Source organism: Lacerta agilis, chromosome 7 (assembly GCF_009819535.1).
Source record: "Lacerta agilis isolate rLacAgi1 chromosome 7, rLacAgi1.pri, whole genome shotgun sequence".
Lineage (NCBI taxonomy): Eukaryota > Metazoa > Chordata > Lepidosauria > Squamata > Lacertidae > Lacerta > Lacerta agilis.
In genome coordinates this window covers 3,081,979-3,107,077 of record NC_046318.1, presented here as the reverse complement: position 1 = coordinate 3,107,077, position 25,099 = coordinate 3,081,979, and the positions used below count along the sequence as shown (strand labels likewise).

Here is a 25,099-nt window from a genome sequence, read left to right as displayed (position 1 = left end):
AGATAAATTCAATTATTCTCGTACTCACGGCCAATGGGCTTCTTTTGTTTTGCTTCTGCCAGGTAGAACGATCTCGCTCATCGCGAGCAGCGGCCGCCGCTTCGCCGGTCCGGTTGGGGCATGCCTCCACAGCCCGGCTCCGTGGTCCCTTCACCCCCACTCCCCCTTTATAGGGGGAATGGGGGAAGGGTTCGGAGCCATAGCGGGCTCGCCGGAGGGCCCATGCCGCGGGACGCTCGACCCGCGGTTTAGCGGAGCCCCGCTTTGCAGTAGCGGGGCTCCTACCCCCGGGCCGGCCTGAGTCGCTTTGCTGCCGAAGCGACCCACGACCGCCCGCGATGGCGTCCTCGCCGGAAGTCCGAGAAACAAGACTTTTTAACTACACAAGAATTTACTGAGGAATTCTAACAGCTTACCAAGAGGTCAACAGCCAAATACGACAAAAATCTCAGAAGCCTTTTGAGTAGGGGTGGCCTATATCTGGTTTTCAACATTGCAGTATATCACCAAGCTATATCACAATATCTGAAATAAGGATGGAGCTGTGTAGAGACATTGGTTGGTTTTACGGTTTTCTCCACATTGTGATTTTGCATGCATGTGTGCCTCCACCCACATACAGTGGTGCCTCACAAGACAAAATTAATTCGTTCCACGAGTCGTTTCGTATTACGAAAAATTCGTCTTGCGAAGCACAGTTTCCCATAGGAATGCATTGAAATTTAATTCCCATAGGAATGCATTGAAATTTTCATCTTGCGAAGCACGACCATAGAAAAATTTGTCTTGCAAGTCACCTAAAAATCGCAAAACCCTTTTCGTCTAGCAAGTTTTTCGTTGTGCGAGGCACCACTGTACCATGATTCACGATATATTGCCAGGTCATAAATTATGAAAACTATATCACAATATGGACTTCAAACCAGTAATTTCAAGTTGTTACTTGTATACAGTCCCTGCTGAAAGTAATTAAACTAAGCACAAGTATCAGTTTGTGAAAACTTTTAATTGACAGTTGGAAGCCAGTTGGACAAAATTTGGTTTTAAAGCATTGTTATCTTATGCAAATAGGAACGATATCTGGAACAAAGATTCTAAGAACAAACAACTAATTGCTATTTAATGTAATATTTTATAGTGCACACACTACTTCTCTCTTTTTGACATTTAAAATAAAATTTAGAGTGGTAGAAAAGATGTAACCCCTCTGATTTTCTTCTTTACCCCTTTGCAAGTAAGGGAGATCGCAGCATGATGGCGTTTCAGCATCTCCAGCCTTTCATTCAGTATTTCAACAGCATTTACCTTATCTTCAAAGTCCCTTAACAGCAGTGTATTCCCAAGTAAGCCGCATTTCTGGTAAAGCCTCTGATTGTCCATTCGCAATTTGTCCCTAGCCTGTTTAGTCTTAGTTAGAATCTCTCTCCTTTGGGCCACTAAAGCCTCAACTGCCATTAGCTGAGCCCTTTGGCCATGATTCTCTGCTTCCACAAACTGCAGTTTTTCCTTCACTTGAGTAAGAATTTGCACTGTGTTAGTTATCTTTTTTCGGAGCTTCATAAGCTCCTCATTGCGCTCTTCAATCTTTTCATTGTAGGTTTGGTTCTCTATTTTCAGTTGCTCAAAATCTATTAAGTGCAGACCTTCTGCTAACTCTTCCATGGCTTTTAAACTTGCATCAAGCTTTTGGATCCTGTGTTTCAGCTTTATATTTTCCAGTCGAACCTAGCATGATAAAAACTGAAGTGAGTCTACAGATATCCTCCCCAAGGGTGGTATTCAACTACCCGGTAAATAGTTGCGCAAATGCAAGGATCACCTGTACCACAACAAGACTTCCCCCACCCGTCTCCTCCATATACAGCTCACATTTCCCCCAAGACTGTTCCAGGGAATTTAACGAAACCGCAGAAAAAGGTAGGAGAGGCATGTGGAAAGTTAAAATGTTAAAAATGGAAATTACAGTATGCACAAATATACATTTCCTATAAAAAGAGACAAAACCCTTGCTGTGATGGAACCAAAGACTTAGTGCTACTTAGAGTACAACCCAAAGAATTTAACTCAAAGCAGATTTGAAGAACTGGAGGAATGGAATAGAAGCAGCCACAACTCCCCTATTGACCGTATGTGGAACAGTTGACTGGGAATGAAACTCTTCCAGGTGAGAAACTGTATTATGGAGGTGATTGGGGTTGGAATAGGATCTGTTGGGAGCTTATGTGAACTCTGGATCCAACCCCATCAATGTCAGTCTTTACCAGCTGTATCACCATAAGTTTCCATCTGTAACTAATAAGCCTAAGCACCTGTGATGGAAATAGCTACATAGGCTTCCCTTGTTTGCCCATGGCCCTATTTTCCCAGTGTCTATTTAATAACTTAATAACTTCTCTGGGAAGGAAGATATCATTTTGTACACTGTAAACCAGGACACATGTCTATTGCTTAATATCAATAATCTAGCTAGATCAGGTAAGTAAAGGGCTAGTAACTTCAGGGGACTTGTTTACAAGGCTGTACTAGATACAGCAAGTACTCTCAACTTGATTTAACATTTGGGGTCACTTGGCACAGCATTTCTTTCTATTCCTCCCAGCAGTGATGCAGCTAGGGCTGGATCATCAGGTCAAAGCCCAGGGCCAGAGAGCAGCAGATTAAGGGGGTAGTAGCAAACGTGGGCTTGTTGGAGCCCACCAGGGCTATCCCTGGTCTCCATAGCATTTTTTAAATACTAAAAAAGAAACCTTTAGAAGCAAGCTTGATCTTTAAATACATATATATTTTAAATACATATATATTTGAGGAGGCTGAAAAAGCCTGCTGGGCGTGTACCTGGTTACAGATAGTCGTATTATTTCAACCTGATATGTAATGCTCTCTTACAACAAAATGGTCCTTATTCCCATTACAGATCAAGGCAGCAGAAACACTCCATTTTACTCCTGGAGTCATGGTGGTACAGTGTTTCAAAGGAGCTTCAAATGTGAAAGTAAACATGTTCGGGGTAGTTATTGACTACAGTGGTACCTCGGTTTATAAACTTAATCCGTTCATGAAGTCCGTTCTTAAACCAAATCCATTCTTAAACCAAGGCGCGCTTTACCTAATGAGGCCTCCCGCCACCAGTGCCCTTCCACCGTTCAGCTTCCATTTGTAGAACGAGGTAAAGTTTGCAAACTGGAACACTACTTCCGGTTTTGCAGAGTTCGTAAACCGAATAGTTCATTAACAGGGCTGTTCATAAGCCAAGGTACCACTGCGCTATTATGGTATCATTGCTCTAACATGGGTAGCCAATGTGGTGCCCTCCACATGTTGATGGACTATGACTCCCATCACCCCAAACCATTGGTTATGCTGTCTGAAGCTGCTGAGAGGACACCATATTGGCTACCCCTCCTCCACTGTAACAGGAATGCAGAAGCAGTTGTAAAGCATGGAATGGGAGTGCAAATATTAACTCTGTGCATCACAACAGAAATAATAAACTTCCAAGGGAGAATTAACTAGCTGCACTGAGGTGGCTGAAGGGGGTCGATGAGCTTGTTTGGGTTTTTTAGTTAATGGGTGATGGGGAGAAGCAGGTCTAATCCATTGCTGGACTGCCTGGGCAAGACTTCTCCAGGCAGGTCTCACCTCGGTCATCTCCCTTTCCTTGCTCTGCTCCCTGGCCTGGATCTGGCCCACTCTGTCGATAGCAGCTTGCTTGCTCCCCAGCCGGCGCCCCACGGTGTACACGGCCACCTCCATCTTGAGCGCCAGGTGGGACTTCCAGGCGCTCTCTACCTTGGCCAGCTTCTCGCCGCAGGAGCGCCGGGCTTCGTCGATCTCCTTCTGGAACCAGGCCGCCTCGTCCGCCTGCTGGGTCCGCAGCTCATCCAGCATGGCCAGGTAGCGGCTGTAGCGCTGCTCCTTGTCCGAGATGTGCTGCTCCAGCTCCTGCCGGACGCGCTCCTTGCTCTTGGCCTTGTTCAGCAGCTCGCTCAGCTTGCCCTGCAGCTTGGCGTTGTAGTGCTGCAGGCGAGCCCGCTCCAGCAGCAGCTGCCGGTACTGCTCGGCCAGCTCCTGCCGCCGCAGCTGCTCCTCGGCCAGGCGCTGCTCGCGCTGCTCCTCCGTCTCCACGACCACCTCCTCGCCCTCGGAGCTCCCGGCGCTGCTGCCCACCTCCAGGGAGATCCGGCTATGGCGCCCCAGCTCCAGGTCGCGGAGGCTCAGGCTGATCCGGCGCCCCAGATCCACGCCCACCTGCAGCGGAGGCGGCTCCAGAAGCTCCCCCGCCGCGAAGGTGGCGTCGGTGGGCAGCAGCGCCGACCGAGAGGGAGCCACCTCCTCCTGCGGCTCCAGAGCCTCCTGGATCTCCGGGACAGGGACGGCGGCGGCGGCGGCGGCAGGCGAGGTCCCTTCCTCCTCCTCCTCCTCCTCGCCGCCCTCCTTCTTCTCCTTCTCCTTCTTCTCCTTCTCCTCCTCCAGCCCTCCTTCGACGGAGCCGGCGCGGCTTCCCGCCCTCTGCTTCTCTTCCCCCTCGGCCTCGCTCGCTTCCTCCGGGCCGGGGGCCTCTTTGGAGACCGGCTCCTGCTGCTCTACTTCGCCCCCCGGTTCAGCCTCCGCCGCCGCCCCCGTCTCCTCAGCCCCCGTCTCGGCCTCGGCCCCGTCCGCAGGCGGAGGCTCCTCGGGACCAGCGGCGGGGGCTTCCTCCGGGACCTCGGCCTCCACCGGGGGCGGCTCAGGGGGCTCCTCCTCCGCGGGTTCAGGGGGCGCCTCCGCGGGCTCAGGCGGGGGGAGCGGGGCTTCGGCAGGGTCCCTGCCCGCCTCCTCCATGTTCTCCGTCTCCTCCATCGCCTATCCAAATCCCGGCCTCCCCAGCTCCGCACACGCACACCGGCGTCTCCGCGTCTCCACAGTAACCGCTCTGTGGGCGTGCACGGCGGTTGCTAAGGGAAACGCGAACCAGAGCTTCGAAACTCGATTAGCCGCTGTCGCCCGGGCCACGCCCACGGACCTCTCGGAGCAGCTGATAGGCGAAGGGGAGAGCCGCTCAACCGGCAGTTGCGAGAAGAAGCGCAAGGCAGAGCCTCGAAGCTCCATTGGTGGGGAGGCGGGGGCGTGGCCTGCCGAGCCTCTTCCCCGGCGCAATCTCTCCAACGTCAGCTGTGCGCCGGCTCTCCCTCCCCCTCTTTTTTTATTTTCCTGAGGGTGGGGGGGGGAAACAAAATGGCGGAGCTGGGCAAGAAGTATTGCGTGTATTGCTTGGCCGAAGTGAGCTCCCTCCGCTTCCGCTGCACCGAGTGCGCCGACATCGAGCTGTGCCCAGAGTGCTTCTCGGCGGGCGCGGAGATCGGCCCTCACCGGCGCTGGCACGGCTACCAGCTGGTGGACGGCGGGCGCTTCACCCTCTGGGGCGCCGAGGCCGAGGGCGGCTGGAGCAGCCGCGAAGAGCAGCTCCTGCTGGACGCCATCGAGCAGTTCGGCTTCGGCAACTGGGTGAGGGGAAAGGGCTCCCCGCCTCGGTGGTCCGGCCCTCCCCACACGGCGCGGGAGGGGCTCTTCTCGCGTGTCATGGGCGCCCCCCAACTCCTACCCCCCCCCGGCCTCATTCGCGTCCCGTGCCATTTATTCCTTTGCCATGGTTTCTGCATGAACGCATTTGTTAGAAACTATTCTAAGGCGGGGGGGGGACACACTGCAACCTTTTTAATTGCCTCCCCTTGGCCCCTAAAGCTAAATTCGGAAGTTCTCTTCCCGCAAGCTGAATTTCTCGTGGAGGGAAACGGCGGTTTAATTCCAGCTGTTTTGTTCTTTAATGGATAACCGATCTGATATTTGGACTTCTTAAGGAGCAGCCCTAAAGGGCAGGGTGGCAGCTGCAGCCGGGAGTACCTTTGCCACAACTTCAGCTGTTTCCTGCGGAAAGAGGCATGTGGCCATTGCCCACAGATCCCCTGAGTCGTATAGGCACTTGTTAGGCTGCTGTGACACGCTTCCTATAGGTGCCAACGCCATAGGTGCCCGAACACCCACAACATCCCCACAAATTTCGGTGCCAGGGCCATGCACGCTGCATGGCACCCATGGCCCCGGGCACCCACGGTCGTGGAGCCAAGCTGCCACTCCTGTACGCTTCTGTGGGGTTGCCTTCGAAATTTACTCTGCAGCTCCAGCTGGGACAGAAAACTGCTGCTGCTACATTGCTGACAGACCTGTGTTTTGGACTTGTTAATAAGTAGACAAAAATTATATCATTCTGCGCTGGTGAAAAGAGAAAGCACTGGAGTGCTTACAAGACTGAAGAAAAATAATCATTTTCAGTCTTGGTTTCTTTTATTAATCTAGTGGATATTTCTTGTATACTGATGTACTGCACACTTGTGTATGCCATGTATTATGTTATATAATAAACAAAAATGGAAAAATTTAACAAAAATATTAACCCCGAACCACTTACAATACTTGATATAACCATTATATTTTATTACAATGTAAGGTAGCAGTTCTAATTGAAATTATTTTTGCTTGCATATGAGTATCTACCCAAAAGCCAATATTTGACTGTAGATAAAACTGGAGGATTTGTTTTTCTTTCCGTTTCTAAAAGCAGAATACGCTGACTTTTGTGTTCTGTTCCTAAAGCAACAAACATTAAGATTGTTTTAGGGTCCTTTGCCTTAAGCATCCTGACAGATTTTGTGTTGTCATTGAATTAAAATATATCTTAATACTGGGTTCCTGTAATCCTATGGTCCTTGGAAGGGCAGAGAGAGTTTTGACCTTTGAGAGGGAGATCCGATGTATTATTCCTCTTCCCTGTGGCAGCATTAGCCCAGCGATGTTGGAGTTCAGTTGATAGGGCTGAAAAGGATGTGTGCTGCGTGTGAACCAAAGAATCCAATGTATTTCCAGTCCTCTTACACTCCCCAAAGAAAGCTACTCCAGCTCAGGAGCTCCTGCCATTTACAGTAGGAAGGAAAATAACATAAAAATGGAAAGGACAATGGAGTTACAAGACCTCTCCATCACTTCCACCATGCTGGCACAAGCTCAGCATGGCACAGGATGATGTGGTTTATCTGCCTTGAGTGGTAGTCAACTAACTTTTACTTATAGTAGACTCACTGAAATTAATGGACCTAACAAAGTCATTAGTTTCAACAGGTCTACTCTAAGCAAACTGACAGTACTTACGGAAGTTAGATTAAAAGGACCAGTGAGGAGAAAAAGTGGTAATTTGGGGTTGAGAAATAAGAATAAAGGTTGAATGTAAAAGAAGAATGAGGCATGTGAGCTGTGGACGGGGCGGGGGGGGGTACCAAATTAGTGCCTTCTGGATCAATAAATTATGTCAAAAATGTGAAGGCTGAGCCACAATACCTCCGGAGTTAATGTCTATACTTACCATGAGAAAAGCTGAACTGTGGATCTCCTAATTATTATTATTATTATTATTATTATTATTATTTATTTGTACCCCGCCCATCTGGCTGGATTTCCCCAGCCACTCTGGGCAGCTTCCAACAAAATCAAATACATTAACATATCACACATTAAAAGCTTCCCTAAACACTGTGGCAAAGAATTTTAAAATTTACAAAGATGGGTTAAATATCATTAGAAAATGTCATTAATTGTCAGCTGATTAGGACTTCATCTGTCACTATGTTGTGAGTGGTGGGCTGAGTAATTTTCAGCCATCTCAGGAGGGTCCTGGCGGCAGTTGAGAACCCAACAACAAAGCCACCATTGATCTTTGTGTGTGCATATAACAAACTATAGTTGCTATTTAGGGTAAATCCTTGGTATGAACAAGCCCTAGCATTAACTAACACTATTTAAAAGTATTATAATGTGAAATATTACTCTCTAGTTTTATGAAGGAATGCCACTGCTTGTATCTATAAATTGACATTTAGTACATACTGTATATGGGATAATCTTATAATTTTAAAGGTCTTCATATGTTTAATTTTAATTTTATTCTAGGAAGATATGGCTGCTCATGTTGGAGCATCACGGACGCCTCAGGAAGTAATGGAACACTATGTAAGCATGTATATACATGGTAACCTTGGGAAGGCCTGCATCCCTGATGTTATTCCCAACAGAGTGACTGATCACACCTGCCCAACTGGTGGCCCTCTTTCACCTAGCCTGACTATGCCTCTGCCACCTCTAGATATATCAGTGGCTGAACAGCAGCAGCTGGGATATATGCCACTTCGAGATGATTATGAGATTGAATATGACCAAGATGCAGAGACCCTAATCAGTGGCCTTTCAGTAAACTATGATGATGATGATGTCGAAATAGAATTAAAAAGAGCTCATGTGGACATGTATGTAAGAAAACTGAAGGAGAGGCAGAGACGAAAGAACATTGCCCGTGACTACAACTTGGTCCCTGCTTTTTTAGGCAAAGACAGAAGAGATAAAGAAAAACCTTCAAAACGCAAAATCACAAAAGAAGAAAAAGAGCTGCGGTTAAAATTAAGGTCTCTCTATCAGTTTATGTCTTGCAAGGAGTTTGATGATTTCTTTGAAAACTTGCACAAAGAGAAAGTACTTCGAACCAAGATTAGGGAACTACAACGATATCGGCGGAATGGTATAACAAAAATGGAAGAATCTGCAGAATATGAAGCAGCTAGACACAAACGAGAGAAAAGGAAAGAAAATAAAAATATTGGTACTTCAAAGAGGGGGAAAGAAGATGGTAAAGACGGGGAATTTGCAGCAATTGAAAACTTACCTGGCTTTGAACTGTTATCTGACCGAGAGAAAGTGCTTTGTAGCTCTATTAATCTGAGTCCAGCACGTTACGTGACTGTTAAAACTATTATCATTAAAGATCATCTCCAAAAAAGGCAGGGCATTCCATCAAAAAGTCGCCTTCCTAGTTACCTGGATAAGGTACTAAAGAAAAGGATTTTGAACTTCTTAACTGAAAGTGGTTGGATATCCAGGGATGCCTCTTGAATCTTGTTCTGTCTCCCTTGAAACAGTATGAACTAATAGTCACTTCACTTGCTTATCCTTTTCTTAAAACCTAGGATTCTCTTGTAAAAGCTTAAAATCCTAAACTGAACTGGATTCTTCTGGATTGAATCATGCAAATGCTAGATCGTACTTTGCGACCCACACAGCTTCCTTGAGAGGAGGAAATTGCTCTTAAAATAATTGTAGGATATGTGACTCGCTTATCTTTGACTAGTATAGCAAATGTGGCAGTAACTGAGACCCACCTCTGCTGTAGAAGCTATTTGAGTGGAGAGGGGGGAGACCTCCAGCTTCTTATGGACATAGTGCAGAGTGAGGCTGCAGTCCTCTGTACACTTACTTGGGGAGTAAATCTGACTGAATTCAGAGGAACTTGCTGTTGAGTAAACTTGAATAGGATTGGGGTGCATGTGTCTTTTTACTAAATCCTGGGTACTAAACTTCAAAAGCACAGAGAAATTAAGATTTTTAGTGACGATCCTTAGCTATAAGCTATGGTTCATTGCCAAAACAATATATTTTGCTGCACCAGTAGAAGAGCATAAAGAACGCAATGCAAGAGGGCATAAAAGGGTTTCTGCTGACCTGCTTGAGTGTACACATGGCAATTTTAAGAGTAGACTGGCTCCACCAGCTAGTTGAATTTAGACCCATGACTTGTCTTTGGCAAGTAATTGGCATTGTGGTTCTGAATGTAGTGGTTAGCCAGCAGCTCTGGCGTCTACTTGACACTAAAGAAACATATTGAAGAATCTTTGCATGCACAAAGATTTTCTCTGGATTCATGTAGAAACCTCACACACACACACACCCATAACATGGCGGTAGGCACTACCTGGTTCAGTAGAATCCACTGTCACAATGGTGCTTATGGGAAGTTTGCAGCACTTGAAACTATGACAGGTGGGTGGGATCTTAACAGTTTCCTTGGTTTTTCAGTCTTGGGCAAGAAGCAAAACTATTGATGCTTTCTAAACTGCTGCCTGGATTACAAATTATGCAGGCCGGCTTGATTTAGGCCAAATTGCCTCTTAATGCAGCAGGTTACAGAGTTATCAAATGAGTAAGCTTGAAAAGGGTCGTGTCAAATGCAAATGCTCATTTATCAGCTGTTGGAACAAAGTATAACTTTGCTGTTACCACAATCTAGTCTGGGATAGCTCAGTCTGGAGAGCATGAAACTCTTCATTTGCCTCATGTTGGGCAAAAACGATTCCTGCATTGCAGGAGATTGAACTAGATGACCTTCATGGTCCCTCTCAGTTCTCCGATTCTAGGGCAGTTGACTGTGTGCCCAGGAGCCTTGTCCTTTATACAAACTTATGAAGTGGGGCTGTGGCTAAAGAAGAGCTTCCTGTATGGTGTAGATGGGGAAAAGTTTTTTTTTAAAGCACTCCTACAAGCTCTCCTGTGCACATCAAAGGCTTCATTGGCTTGTGGTGATGATGCCTAGGGCTAAAGGGATGCTTCTGGCCTGCTAAACTGTCCCTGGGCTGTGAAAACACAGGTCTTTATGTGCAGCTCCACCGTAAGTAGGTTTCACCACCAGCTTCCTTGATGACTGGGGTTTACTAACAGTTACAGAATCTTAACTATTCAGGATTACAGATTATTCCTCAAACTCCTGTGAATTCAGAGTTGATATACACCTTACACAAAATTCTGGATTCTCCCACTTTATAAACCACACCAGTTGGTGGATTCAATTTTAAAGGTGTCTCCTCCCCCTAGTGCAATGAATAACACATCAGAGGCAGGCGTAGCACAAACCTCTCACTGATAGGTGGCTCCTTACACATCCAGTGGTCAGAAGTGTTCAGAAAGGACATGCCATTTGCCATCTCATTCTACTGCACCTATAGATCCATTTATCTGCTATTGCGTGTGCTGGTGCTCAATCCCTACTCTTTTTCAGCTGTATACATCTGTAGCTCGGCAGCTCTTGCACATTCCACTTTCCAGCCACTAATGGACTAGAAATAGCACAAAGGTCCCCAAGGAAACAATAGTGTTCCTTTTCAGTTTGTGTTCTCTTCTGATTGACAAAACAAAGGTTCTCTCTCATTTTATGTGACTTTATGATACTTTGTTTTTGACAATTAAGTCTACTCTGGTCAGAAACTATGCAGTGTTTTATGGTAAATGCACTGTTCCATCTAGAGGTCAGTCCAATAGGACTAGAGCAAAACTAACCCTTAGTAATGACAGAGATGTTTTGTTATTCCTGCCCTTCAAAAAAATGGGTAAACTTTGTTAACATGAGTGCCACTATCTAAATGTACTTATTTGGCTCTAGTGCCATAACTGTAGTCTCCTGAATGTTAATCAATACGTCTGCTAGACAAGATTGATGTAAGCCTTATATTTCATTGGCAGCCCTTTTAATGTTGCTTAAGAGGAGCAACTGGTGCTAAATATAACTTATTTGATAATCTGAACAATTTTTAAATGTGTTAATATTTATTACACTTCTGCAAAGGTCTTTACAGTGTGGCATTTTCACATGAAAGGAAACATTCATGCAAAGCCTCTAAGCAAAACTATAGTGAATAAATACTTTTAATATAACTAATGTTTCATTAAAATTATTTAAGAGTGACTGAAATCTAATAGAGAAATATGGGCATGTAAGGAACCACAGTGGCGCTGTGGTCTAAACCACAGAGCCTAGGGCTTGCTGATGAGAAGGTCGGCGGTTTGAAACCCCACAAAGGGATGAGCTTCCGTTGTTTGGTCCCAGCTCCTGCCCACCTAGCAGCTCAAAAGTATGTCAAAGTGCAAGCAGATAAATAGGTACCACTCCAGCGGGAAGGTAAATGGCGTTTCCATGCGCTGCTATGGTTTGCCAGAAACTGCTTAGTCATGCTGGCCACATGTCTGCGGACAAACGCCGGCTCCCTCAGCCTATAGTCAGATGAGTGTGCAACCCTAGAGTCGTCTGCAACTGGACCTAACAGTCAGGGGTACCTTTAAGGAACACGTATTTATTAGCCTTTAACAGTTAAAATAAACATTGAGATTTTAATGCTTATTTTGGGTGGAAACCTCAGCTGCAGGGGCCAAATGCAACTCCAGGCCTTCACATCCAGGTCTCAAGACTGCCCAGGCTACACCTCACCAAAATTATACTACACACGCTTGTGTTTAGAATGCAGCCTATAATACAATGGCTGTTCTAACCATTTCTACCTCGGACTATACCTACATTTTTGACTCTGGATGCACCTAATATTAGCATGTACTTCCCTGAATATCACCCACAAGGGCATGTAACTCATGGAAGTAGTTACAGAAATAGTTCAGGAAAGACACCAGACATACTTTTCACAGGCATGTGTCAAATTAACACTCTTAGCCCAGTTCACAATTTGAAGGGGAAGGATGTTAAAATTATCAATTCATTTCTTGCCACTCTCTTTTCTAATCGGACGTAGCATAAAGTATCCGTGCACATGAGAGGCAAATCATTTTTAAGCAATATATATTATGCAGGTGCTTATTACTCTATACTATGTATTTCCTTTTCCTTACATGATGTTGGCAGGACTCCATAATTTCATTCACCATGGGAACTACTGAGCCAGTTTCTAGAGAGGACAATTCCCAGGCTTCTGACCAATGCAGGAGAAATGGTAATCCTCATGCCCCACATAGTTAGAATCATAGAGTTGGAAGAGACCACAAGGGCCATCCAGTCCAACCCCCTGCCAAGCAGGAAACGGCATCAAAGCATTCCTGACAGATGGCTGTCAAGCCTCCGCTTAAAGACCTTCAAGTTGAGAAGAAGCCTATATTTTGGCTGTGCAGTTGTGACTTGTGGGGAGGAGGGAGGTATGTCTACATGTTTTTGCACTTGCTAGGAACTCCAAGCAGCTGGCAAAGGTATAAGTCCATACACATTTCCCTTCCTGTATCATCATTTGGGGCTGTATATTTTCATGTTTAAAAGTAGAGGCTGTGCTCCATTATAGTTGCGGGTGATTCTCACATACTACAGCTAGCCCATTCATATTCAAAGACAACATTCAGTCTTTGTGATCATCATAATGTGCAAAAGTTATCATAAAGAACAAGTAGCATATAACAATAGTGAGCAGCTTCAAGAGGGTTTCACAACAGTTTCAAGCATGCATTTGTATGTGGAGTTCAGCAGAACTTTGGAAGCCACAGTTGGCCATATGAGGAGGAATTTTTGCAGGTGCATCTGGGAGTAGAGTATGACACAAGAGTCAACTAAAGGACAAATCAAAAGCATGGCAATATATAATCTGACATTTAAAAGGTCAGTCAATACACAAATCTTAGTTCAGGTTTTTTTTTTTAAAAAAAACAGGTAATTAAGACGAGCCCTGCTGAGTCAGACCAAAGACCCATGTAGTTCAGCATGCTGTTTTCAGAGTGACCAAGCAAGACGAGCACTTTCCCTACTTTGTGGTTCCCAGCAACTGGTATAGAAGCACACTGCATCCAACAATGATCATACATAGCCATCAAGGATTGTAGCAATTGATAGCTCCATCCTCCATGGATTTGTCTAGTCCTGTTTTAAATCCACCCAAGTTGGTCACCATCACTATATCTTGTGGCAGCAAACTGCAAATAACTAAACTGTTGTGAATAAGTACTTTTGTCTGCCCTGAATCTCTGATGTGTATGTCTGGTAAGCTCGACTTGGCTTTTGGTTTTGGTTAACGGACTCAGCTTCATTAGATGACCCTGGATCTAGAAAGAGGAAGAAAATCCTCTCCTGATCCACTTTGTCTGGGTGATGCACAATCTTACACACCTCTATCATGCCCTCACCCTTATATGCCTTTTCTAACTAAAAAGCCCCAGATGTCATAACATTTCCTCAAAGGATGGGCAGCTGATCATTTTGGTTGCCCTCTTCTAACTCTGCACTGTCCTTTTTTAGGTGAGGCAGTAAGAATTGCACACAGTACTCCAAATGTGGTCACCCCATAAATCTTTAATGGCATTATTATATTGGTAGTCCCTTTCCTAAAGATGCCCAAGACTGAATTCATTTCACAGCTGCCACAAATTGAGTTTTCAATGAGCTATCCATTGCAACCCTAAGATCTCTTTCCTAGTTAGTCACTGCCAGTTCAGACCTCAACCTCATATATGCAAAATTAGGATTTTATTTTTGCCCCATTGTGCATCACTTTAAACTCGCTTACATTTAACTGCATTTGCCACATAACTGTCTTTTACCCGGTTTCAGAGCTCATTGTAATCTCTTTTTGTTTTAGCCTTCTTGAACAATTCAGTATCATTAGTAAATTTGGCTCCCACACTGCTCATCCCAACCTCCAGATCAAATATGAACAAGTTAAAAAGCGAATGTCTCAACACTGATCGGGGGGGGGGGGGGACTCCACTTTCTACATTCCTCCACTACCCATTGATTCCTAGTATGCTTCCTGTTTCTTAACTAGTTACTGATCCATAAGATAACCTTTCCTATTCCATGACTGCTAAACTTACTCGGGAATCCTTGGTGAAGTACTTTGGCAAAAGCTTTTAAAAGTCCGAAGTACACAATGTGAACTAGATCACTTGATTTGTTTTTATTTTTCATTTGTTAATAAGGCTTAAAAGGTAAGCATCTTGTAGTCATTGTTTTCCTCAGTTTGTCTGCCCTACATCTCTCTGAAAACCGATGCAAATATTTCATTCAGCTTCTCTGTAGTCTCCTTTTTCTCCTTCAGCACACTTTTTACTCTCTTGTTATCCAAAGGTCTAAACACCTCTCTAGCTGGTTTCTTGCTTATGAATGTAGTTAGTTTTGCAAGTTTTTAGCAATACAATTATTGAATTATTTTTGGCATCCCTTATCTGCATGCATTTTCTTAGCCAAAGTTTGTGTCCCTTCTTGTTCCTTTCTGGACTAGACTTCCACTTTCTGAAGGAAGCCGTCTTGCTTCTAACAGTTTCCTTGACATCGCTCATTAATTATACTACATTCCTCTTAGCCCAAGGTGGTACCTTTCCTGATATGCAGTGTGCATTGTCACACTGGTGACACACTGGATACCCCCCACAACCATGCTGGCTCTGCTCTTGAATACCCATTGCTGCTGTTTACTGAGGTAGTTTACTTGGGAGCTTGGGTTTTGTTAGGTCACTAAGGAGAGTGACAGGGCAATCTGCCATTACCTCTTCACCGTGTCAACATCACCCTACTGCTTAACTTGCTTTGTTACTGTAGCTTGATGTTTCATCACTGGAGCTCCCTGTCACTTTTGGAGCAACTTCCTCACTAGATTGTTCCAAATTTATTGCCCTGGCTAAGCTTCCCCAGCTCTTGATGCAGCCAATTAGGTAAAGTGGACCTTATTTGGGAAAAAAAGCACAACACAGAAAGAAACCTTATTTGGAAAAAAAGCACAACACTCCCCAGAGTGGCTGGGGAGACCCGGCCAGATGGGCGGGGTACAAATAATAAATTATTATTATTAATTATTATTATTATTAAATGTAGCTCAACTAGTGGGCTTAATCAATTCCAGTTAATAGGAAGAGATGAAAACTTGATTATCTACAGTCTTTCCATCCCTAGGATTTAGCTCCTATTAGTTTAAGGTACTTTAATTAAACAAGTATGTGGTGGTACTTACCCTCTAGTTGTTTCATTGCTTAACTCACTTGTTTCCTTGGTTTGATACTTCAGCGCTGGGGCTTGTTGGCTCAAGAAGTGAACAATTAAAAAGGCCTGTCACCATAAATCACCATCCAGTACTTACTAGTGTCATTTTTCCTTTGCAAGTTTATCCACTATCAAAATCAAGCTCATTAACTGGAAAACTGATCCCCTCTCCCTTAACAAAACAACTGCGGTATAGTTCAGGAGACTGGTACAAATCATCAACCTAATAAAAAAGTTTTGACACTAAAAATAGACAATGGGTTTTACCCATTTACCAAATCTGCAGCTTAAAAAAGTAAAACCAAAGCAGAGGAATAAAAAGTTGAGCGTGTTGTTCTCGGTGCTTTTTTCGGGGGGGGGGGGTGCCGGTGCTGTGTTACCCCCCCCCCAAAGCAATAGTTGTTCTGGACAGTTTGTTTATAGGCAAGACCCCAAAAATGCAGGAGTAAAACTTTTAGAAAGTTTTTTTTCATCTACTTGTTGAACTTGTCCTCCAGGGATGGGGAAAGCCAGCCTGTTGGGGCAAAATGTTCCCTATCCCTAGTCTAGAAGCAAGTGGTGTTACAAGGCTCACGCCTGAAGACAAGTAAGCATGGTTGTAACCTGCCGACGTCAGATTATTTAAGTGTTTTTTAAAATAACTTTGCCATTTTGTTGGCAAAGCGACAAAGCATGCACCTTCCTAATTATCTGTTGATCAATGTAAAAATATTTGTACAGTACATTAATCCTTGTTGGTATCAATCATCACCCCAAATATTGGGATCAAATATTGCAAAAGTGATTTGACTTTGCATCTGGTGGAAATCAATGCAAATACAGAAAACATTGTAAGAAATTAAGAAGCATGAAAAAAGTGGAAATGTGATCATTGTTTCATTTGCAGTATCTGTAACACTGGCAGCAACTTTGATGGATTTAAAAGGATGGTTAGACCAATTCATGCAGAGTAAGTACCAGTCACAATAGCTATATGCAGGGGAAGGGAAGCCACAGACCTAATTAAGGCCACCAGTTTTCCTCATTTTGCCCATGAGGTCACTTTGGCCACAATATGCCCACTTGCTGTACACCAGACATGCCTGATGTCAGGTACAGAGCAAGTAAAAATGGAGCTTGTATCATAAGGTTTCTCAAGTGCTGGTGATCAGCTAATCAGAAACACTTTGCAGACTGTTTTGTAATTTAAAATCATGCGGGCAGAAACTGGACATTTGATGTCAGGTAACTGACAAGTGGGCAGCCCCACCTGTCAAACTTGGCCCACCAGCTGGATCCAGTTCTCCACCCCTGGTTATATGCTACTTCAAGGCTCAGAAGCACCAGGTCTCCAAATACCAGCCATTGGGGAACATCCCACTTGTAAACTTCCTATAAGCATCTGGTATGCAACTTTGGGAAACAGGATGCTGGACTATATAGGCCTTGGGTTTGATCCAGTGGGGATCGTTTGACATTCTTAAGGTTAACTGGCAGGATTCAAAGAACAAAATCCCTAACAAGCTGTTCCCCATGTATCATAGGGAATTCAGAAGAGGAAGTGCTCGTATTTTATGTTGGTCAACTGCCTCAGACCTCCCATGCACTCACATGTGCAAGAGGACTTCAATTAAGCAGGCAGGGATACTGGTTTCAATGAAAACTAGCTGATGTCTGTGAACTCTTAAAACACTTAATTTGGTTGTGTGTATGCAAGCTGTTACTAAATGAACTTGCTATTCTTTTCTTTGTAATGGTTTCAATACATCTCTAGATCAATTGTCATTTCAAGGTCGTGCAATGTGATTCAATACTAAACTAAATATAGAAAAGGCTAACAGCACTTATACCAAATACTTGTGTTATGTGACATACAATTTGATGCTTTCCATGGAAACAGAAGCTATTTAAGTTAGTACTAGGCTGGTGTCCAACTCTGTATTCATAAAAGAATATGCAAAAATGCTAATTTGTACACAGAACACGACACTGAAAAGATCAAAAGATTTTCATTCTGAACAATCTACATTGCATTATTCTTGTTACTAAATTGCCTAATTACAATGCAGAATACCTTTCATTAATCACCATAATATTATTCACAGGACACAGATGACTCATGCTTGCAATTCATACCACTCACTTTGCATTCCCCACCACATTATTGGTATTCATTTTAAAAACACATTTCAACATTGCTTCATTGGTATTAAAGCTTCTTCCACCATTTAGTTTAGCCTCCCACACTATGTTTAGTGGGTCTTTATCTGGGCATCTATTAGTTCTGTGGCACTCTAAGATTAGACTGCTAAGGTTCCTTTACAACACCTACTAAAGCAGGCCTCAAAGTACGGCCATGCAACTTATAGCCCACCTTGGATACTAAAGCAACAGTGCCAGGTTCTTTCCCTTCCATGGGAACGTGGAATAAAGCTTCGTGCTCATAGGGATCAAACTTGGCTCCAAGAGGATTCAGTTTCATCAAGCCATGTTTGGTGAACACTTTCTGTATTTGAACCTCAGTCATGACAAGACCTTCGTAAAGGTTTTTGAGATGTGGATTTTCATCCTTGAGTTCTTCTCTGGGAACACTCTCAGTTGCTTTTTCCAGAACATCAGCAACTTCCAGCAAATCTTTGCAGAAACTTTGAATTCCTAAAGCAGGAAAAGCAAATAAAATTTCAGATAATCCTTAAAGATGCACCAGCATTTCATCAGACAATGAAAGGAACCATTAATTTTATATTTTCTTCCAGGATTCAAAGCTCAGACAAGTATATGGTAAAGATACATTATCAAGTATTACCAATACCAAAAAATGATGTGCAACTGAATCTCCCATTAAATTCAAATTTAGGCTGGTGTTAATGAAAATATAATTGGCTACATTTATAGAATTGAGGGCATAAAACTTATAGCTAGAAAATTATAAGTAACTTAACCCTTTTCACAACCACACTCAAGCCTAAGTTTTAATAAGGTACAGTGGTGCCTCGCTAGACAAAAATAATTCTGTGAGTATCTTCGTCTAGCGATTTTTTCGTCTAGCGAAGCACCAATGCAGGGCAGCCTTCCGCTAGCGAATGCCTTTCATCTAGCGAGTTTTTCGTCTAGCGGGCACCACTGTATATGATAAACATGTGCATTTTTTCTGCTCTGTACAGCGACCCGATGTCGTCTCCTGAAAATTTAACTGAAAGGGGTATTTGGCAAAAGCACTAAGCAATTCAAGTTGCAAAAATTTCCCACCTTGTGAAATTCTTTTTTCTATAGTTAAATCAGTGGTGAATTTCCAGCCTGGCATCCCTATAAAGGCTCAGTGGAGGTCCTAATTTCGCATCTGAGGCCAGTTTCCCCAAGTCAAACACACCTGACATATATGACTTTGGAGTAGTGTGGGAGAAGTGAAACTGCAGCTTACCTGTGTGCTGTGAAGTATGACTTCAAATCACCTGGGCAAAGGAAGCAGGGTTTCCAGGTGCCACCAATCAACGGATCATCAGCACCTGCAAACCCAAGCCTTTGCCTGCAATGTTTTTGACTTCAGACCACATGTGCAAAGGGAAATGCTTTACCTGGTGTCATGATGATGTCACATTGATCACAAAAGTGGCCCACAGAGGTTCTTGCTCTCACTTGTATATTTTCTCTCATGCTTACTAAGCAAACAAGAATCATGTTTATGCTCACTGATTCAATGCACCAGCTGAAAAATGTATGTATTAGATCTCTTGAAGCAGCACAGCATATGTGCTGAGTGGCAGTACCATTTTGGAATTTCCAAGCTTCAGTTTTCATTTATGTTTAATGTGGTGTTCTAGTGCTAGTAACAACAAATGCAGCCTACACCTACCATATAACTTTGCTTCTTCTACCAATTTCTGAGTTCTTTGTCGCAGATTTTCTGCATCTGCCAGGGCACGTTTATACTTGTCCTGGAAAGGGGGGGAAACAAACAGTGGAAATGTAAAACCAATTGCCTATGTTAAAAAATCCCAGGAAATGGAGACACAATGAATGAGTCCCCTAAACACACCATCCTAACTGTGCTCCTGGCTCAAAAGGGCTGTCTTTTCCTCCAAGTGATACACTGAATTTGTGACGTGTCAGGTTTTTAATATAACTTTATAAATGTTGTGACCCACAAGTGAGGGGATAATGGTTAAAAAGCAAGACAGAAATATAAATGGAGAGATATTACTTCAGCCATTTGCTATGCGGTTAAATCCTACAATTATCTGGCAATATTAAAAGCAACATCAGCAAACCATGAGACACTCCTATTTTTGTGGCACCAGGTCCCATTTAAGTAAACAAGATAAAAGTCCCATTCCTCTTTTTTTATTAACTGGATACATGGTAAAAAAAACCCTAACCATTCCCTTTTTAGACAAAGATGAAATCTAACTTTAGTTCACCAGTGGGGGGAAATTAAGTGACCACATGTACAGAGCTCAGGTAGTCTCAAGACATTTAAGTTATATATAAATTCTCACTTTTCTGATGCTAGGACTTTCAAGACGCAATTGCTAAAGGAAAGTAATATGCATATCCTGTCTATCTGCTGTTTGAAGCTACGCAAATAAATAAACCCAAAGGAGTCTTACAGTAATTTCTTTGAATTGTTCTTCTAGTTTGGCCTTTTCCTCTATTAACATCTTTTCAGCAGAGCCAGTATCAGTTTTTTGTTCATGTCGAGTCTGGTTTGGCTCTTCTTCCAAGTTTGGTCCAGTGCCTTTCTCCTGTGTCACTATGCAAAGCAGCTGAGAAGTCCTGAAACAATATCAGGTTCAGTAAAACTCAAAGCAACTTTTTATGACTGAGTACAAAAGGCCACTAGCACAATGCCACCTCTTATCCCCAAATGTTCTCTGGAGGGTCATGACTCATCAGAAGCCCCAGAATAGTATATAGGGAGGGGAGGGGTGGTTGTTCCATCAGACAAGCAAAAATGCATGCTGCTAGAATGATTTTTTTAAGCACCACACTGAATACAATTCCATGCGGCAAAAGGTACAGTGGTACCTCGGGTTAAGAACTTAATTCATTCTGGAGGTCCGTTCTTAACCTGAAACTGTTCTTGACCTGAAACACTTTAGCTAATGGGACCTCCCACTGCCACTGCGCCACCAGAGCACAATTTCTGTTCTTATCGTGAAGCAAAGTTCTTAACCTGAAGCGTTTTTTCTGGGTTAGCGTAGTATGTAACCTGAGGTAAGGTAAAGGGACCCATGACCATTACCCATGACCATTAGGTCCAGTCGTGTCCGACTCTGGGGTTGCGGCGCTCATCTCACGTTAATGGCCGAGGAAGCTGGTGTACAGCTTCCGGGTCATGTGGCCAGCATGACAAAGCCACTTCTGGCAAACCAGAGCAGCGCACAGAAACACCATTTACCTTCCCGCCGGAGCGGTACCTATTTATCTACTTGCACTTTGACATGTTTTCGAATCTGAGGTACCACTGTACTAATAGTCAAAGATTATATATAATGGGAGGCCAATCCAATAAACCATTTGTTTTTGTTTTTTCTTGGAAAAGGATTGTCTACTCAGGTTCTCAAGAACCACAATACAGTTTTTGCAGCACATCCTTCCAGTCCATATCCCTTGTGGTGGTGACAGGCTGGTATGCAGATATCAATAAAAACAAATATTTTAAAAACCACGTAAGAAAGAGGGATAACCTTCCTTCAAACAACTTGACATTTTAATATTTAATCATGCATAAACAGGCCTTCTCTACTTCTCCATTAGAATTAGTTACCTAGAAAAAAGTGTATAATCATATAAAAGCTTTTTAAAAGTTTGACTATTTTTTGAAGAACAGATGTGCAGCACAGTCCTTTTAAGTGTCTTCTCAGAAATTTCACCACCTTCCCAACAGGAATCACTTCCAGATATGAATGTACAGCAGGTGTGGTTCCCCTGTAGTGCTCCAGTTGCTGTCAAACTCCCAACTCCCACTAGCTCCAGCAAGCAAGGACAACAGTCAGGGATCATGGGAGTTCTAGTCCAGCAACATCTGGAGGGCCACAGATTCCTTGTCTGCAATGTACAGGATTGCTGCAAAACACAGCAAAGTACATAACTCTCCCAGGAAAGTTAGGGCTAGTTCACATTTAGTTAAAATTATCTATACAGTATTATTTATTATTTATTACATTTATACCACCCTTCATCCAAAGATCTCAGGGTGTTTCACAAGATAAAATACAGGACAAAAGAGACTTACACTGTCCCTCCTTTATGTTTCAACTGGGGATGGTGAGCTCTGCTCTAAAGTATCAAAACATTTAAGTGAACAAATACCCCCTATTACGTTGGTTTCAGAAACGTCCCGTTGGCACGTGCAAGGCAGACAATGAAGACACCCCAATCCCTGCTCAAAAGGAATTAATTCATTTGCTATTGAGGTGGATCGGGTATTGAAAAGCTTTTTAATACTGTCCCAAGCACTGGCCAAAGGCGAATCTGAAAGGATTTAACTGCCTAAAAAGAGAGAAAAGGGGGGGGGGGAATAGCAGCCATTCCCCCCGCCCGCGCAGAGAAACTAAACCGGGAAAGATCATCTCCTCCCCGAGTAAGACAGGCTGCGTGACGTAATGGACTAGGATCTGAGCGAGACCACGGTGCAAATTCCGGCACTGGGCTCGTGAACCTCACTAGGGGGTGACCTTGGGGGCCAGTAGCTGCCTTCTCTCTGCCTAGCCTACCTCACAGGGTGGTTGTGGAGCGGGGGGGGGGGAGAGAACTACCTTAAGCCCCTTGGAAGGAAACGAGGGATAAATGCGACGAACAGAAAATAGGCAAAAGAAATAAAAAACAGATTCCGGGACGGGGAATACGTGGAGACCGTTAGGATGCGGGTCGGGCTTCCCGCCTCCCGCTGCTGCCTCTTCGCCTCAGGCATGCGGAGCCTCCCGGCCTTTCCCCCCGCCCGCGTCCGGCTCTCCAGGGCGGCGGGGGGGGGGAGAAGTCCCGCTGCCTTTGCCGCCTTACCGCTGCGGGTGCTGTGGAACGAGAAAGGGGCCTCGCCCTGGCAACGCTGATAGCCCCGCCAGCCGCCACACGGACCGTACGGCTCCCGCCGCCGCCGCCGCCGCCATGTTGCCGCTCTGCCTCCTCCCCTCCCCCCACCTCAAACGCCCCAACGGAAACCGCCTCTGCCCAATCAGCAGGCAGGTCGAGCGGGCTCCTCCCCCTTGTGGGCCATGTAGCCAATCAACGACTACCTCAGCAACAGCCTCTGCCCAATCATCAGGCACATCGACTGGAGTTCTCCTCTTCCCTGGTGATGCAGCCAATCAGCCACGCCCTCGGAACCACGTGCGTGAGAGGGCGGGAACAAAAAAAGGTATGTCGACATCCGGGGCCTCCAGTTCGCCTTTTGAAAGCGAAATAATTGTGAGTCGAACGAGAGCCGAGCAAAGGGCGGCTATAGATCTATTAATTAGACTCACACTGGCATTTAACTTCTGGGTTCAGTCAGACCCGTGCTTGCTCTCCCGATGCGGAAGCATTAGGCAACAACTGAGAAATCTACGAATTTATTGTTAATATTTTTAGCGCACTAGTGCTTAGACGCCTCCAGATACCTGCATTTCAAAATAAAGTGAAGTCTTAGAAAGAGTTCCCGTTCTTTCCCACTCTCGTCTTATTCGGGTTTTAATTTTTTTCAGCATTTTAAAATAGTGCCAGTGCAGTCCATTATCCCCAGATGTGGGGCATTATCGCTCTCACAGTGTTAAATGGAGCAGTCAAATTAAACCGAAAACTAGACGGGGGTGCTTCCATGCGGCAGTTTCCTAGAATCGTCGAATTGTAAAGGATTCCCGAGGGTCATCTAGTCTAACCCCCTGCAATGCAGGAATCTCAACATGCAGTCCCCTTTCCAATTGGAAACCATACTAGGTTTGCAAATCTGCTAGCAGTTTTATTGCTGCACCTGTGAACTCCACGTGGCTGACACACGCAACTGTTTTTGCAGCGTTCACAGAATGACCATGGTCTCATCATAACACCATCTCATCCCACCCACTGCTTTTAAAACGGATTTACCGTTTTCAGCAAGGGGTGTGTGTGTGTGACTGGATTTTCTGTGCTAAATCCAGATTAAATTGTAAATAATATGTGATGGCATTCTGATTAAGACAATGTCATATGTGGGCACTGAACAAAATTTAGAATTGTAAAGTTGCAAGGGATCCTAAGGGTCATCTGGTCCAACCCGATGCAATGCGGGAATCACAACCAAATCATGCATGCCAGATGGCCATCCAACCTCTGCTTAAAAACCTCAAAGGAAGGAGAGCCCACCACCTTTCAAGGGACTCCAACAGGTCTTACAGTCAGAAAGTTATCAGGGATATTTAGTTGGAAACAATTGGTTTGGATCAGGGGTAGGCAACCTAAGGCCCATGGGCTGGATGCGGCCCAACCACCTTCTCAATCCAGCCTGTGGGCATTCTGGGAATCAGCGTGTTTTTACATGAGTAGAATGTGTCCTTTTATTTAAAATGCATATCTGGGTTATCTGTGGGGCACAGGAATTCGTTCACTTCCCCCCCAAAAAATATAGTCCAGCCCACCACATGGTCTGAGGGATGGTGGACCGGCCCACGGCTGAAAAAGATAGCTGACCCCTGGTTTGGATCCTACCCTCCAGAGCAGGAGAAAACAAACTTGCTCCATCTTCAGTATCTCCTCTCAGTCTCCTCTTTAGCAGGTGAAACACACCAAACTCCCTCAACCATTCCTCATAAGGCTTGTATGTATGAACAGAAGAGTCCAGAAGAAACTACAGTGGTACCTCAGGTTACAGGCGCTTCAGGTTACAGACTCTGCTAACCCAGAAATAGTACTTTGGGTTAAGAACGAGAACAGAAATCGTGCGGTGGCAGCGGGAGGCCCCGTTGGCTAAAGTGGTACCTCAGGTTAAGAACAGTTTCAGGTTAAGAACGGGCCTCCAGAACAAATTAAGTTCTTAACCCGAGGTACCACTGTACTGCCTAGTGCCATCATGTGCTATCAGGGCTTGAAAGCTGACTTTTCTCTACACAGAGAGACACACTGTGCACATCATAGGCTTCAAAAAGCATAGCTCAGAAACATGGGCGTAGTCAGACTTGTGGGGGTGGGCAAAACCGAGATATCTGCAGCACGATTGGTCAGTTAGTGAATAATTTTTATTCCTCCCTGTGGAACACCCTCCCATTGGATGTTAAGGAGATAAAGAACTCTACAACCGTTAGAAGACATCTGAAAACAACCCTGTATCAGGAAGTTTTTGATGTTCGACATTTTATTATGCTTGTATACTGTGTATGTGTTGGAAGTCGCCCAGGGTGGCTGGGGCAACCCAGTCAGATGGGCGGGGGTATAAATAAAACAAATAACAACAACAACAATAATATTGACACCATTTGGGCGGGGGCACACCATTTTCCATGTACATTTTTTAGTGTGGCTGATACT

At 44.5% G+C, this 25,099-nt stretch overlaps 3 protein-coding genes across 4 annotated transcripts; 1 reads left to right on the top strand and 2 right to left on the bottom strand.

Moving 5' to 3' along the window:
• Nucleotides 1-1,055: 1,055 nt before the first annotated feature.
• Nucleotides 1,056-4,839, bottom strand: CCDC96 (coiled-coil domain containing 96). Its single transcript, XM_033154407.1, has 3 exons — nucleotides 4,507-4,839; nucleotides 3,640-4,335; nucleotides 1,056-1,725 (listed from the first exon to the last, which is right to left on the bottom strand). Exons 1-3 carry the CDS (start codon nucleotides 4,837-4,839, stop codon nucleotides 1,180-1,182), a joined length of 1,575 nt encoding a protein of 524 aa, XP_033010298.1. The 3' UTR covers nucleotides 1,056-1,179.
• Nucleotides 4,840-5,183: 344 nt separating this feature from the next.
• TADA2B (transcriptional adaptor 2B) lies at nucleotides 5,184-9,665 on the top strand. 2 transcript variants are annotated; one of them, XM_033154148.1, is made up of 3 exons: nucleotides 5,184-5,484; nucleotides 7,978-9,003; nucleotides 9,035-9,665. In XM_033154148.1, the coding sequence occupies exons 1-2, from the start codon at nucleotides 5,215-5,217 to the stop codon at nucleotides 8,968-8,970; spliced, it is 1,263 nt and encodes a 420-aa protein (XP_033010039.1). In that variant the 5' UTR covers nucleotides 5,184-5,214; the 3' UTR covers nucleotides 8,971-9,003; nucleotides 9,035-9,665. The 2 variants fall into 2 exon arrangements, with proteins under 2 accessions (XP_033010039.1, XP_033010038.1); XM_033154147.1 differs by having other exon boundaries at nucleotides 7,978-9,395.
• Nucleotides 9,666-17,534: 7,869 nt separating this feature from the next.
• On the bottom strand, nucleotides 17,535-22,747 carry GRPEL1 (GrpE like 1, mitochondrial). Its single transcript, XM_033154144.1, has 4 exons — nucleotides 22,625-22,747; nucleotides 20,230-20,395; nucleotides 19,476-19,557; nucleotides 17,535-18,277 (listed from the first exon to the last, which is right to left on the bottom strand). Exons 1-4 carry the CDS (start codon nucleotides 22,729-22,731, stop codon nucleotides 17,931-17,933), a joined length of 702 nt encoding a protein of 233 aa, XP_033010035.1. The 5' UTR covers nucleotides 22,732-22,747; the 3' UTR covers nucleotides 17,535-17,930.
• Nucleotides 22,748-25,099: the final 2,352 nt, after the last annotated feature.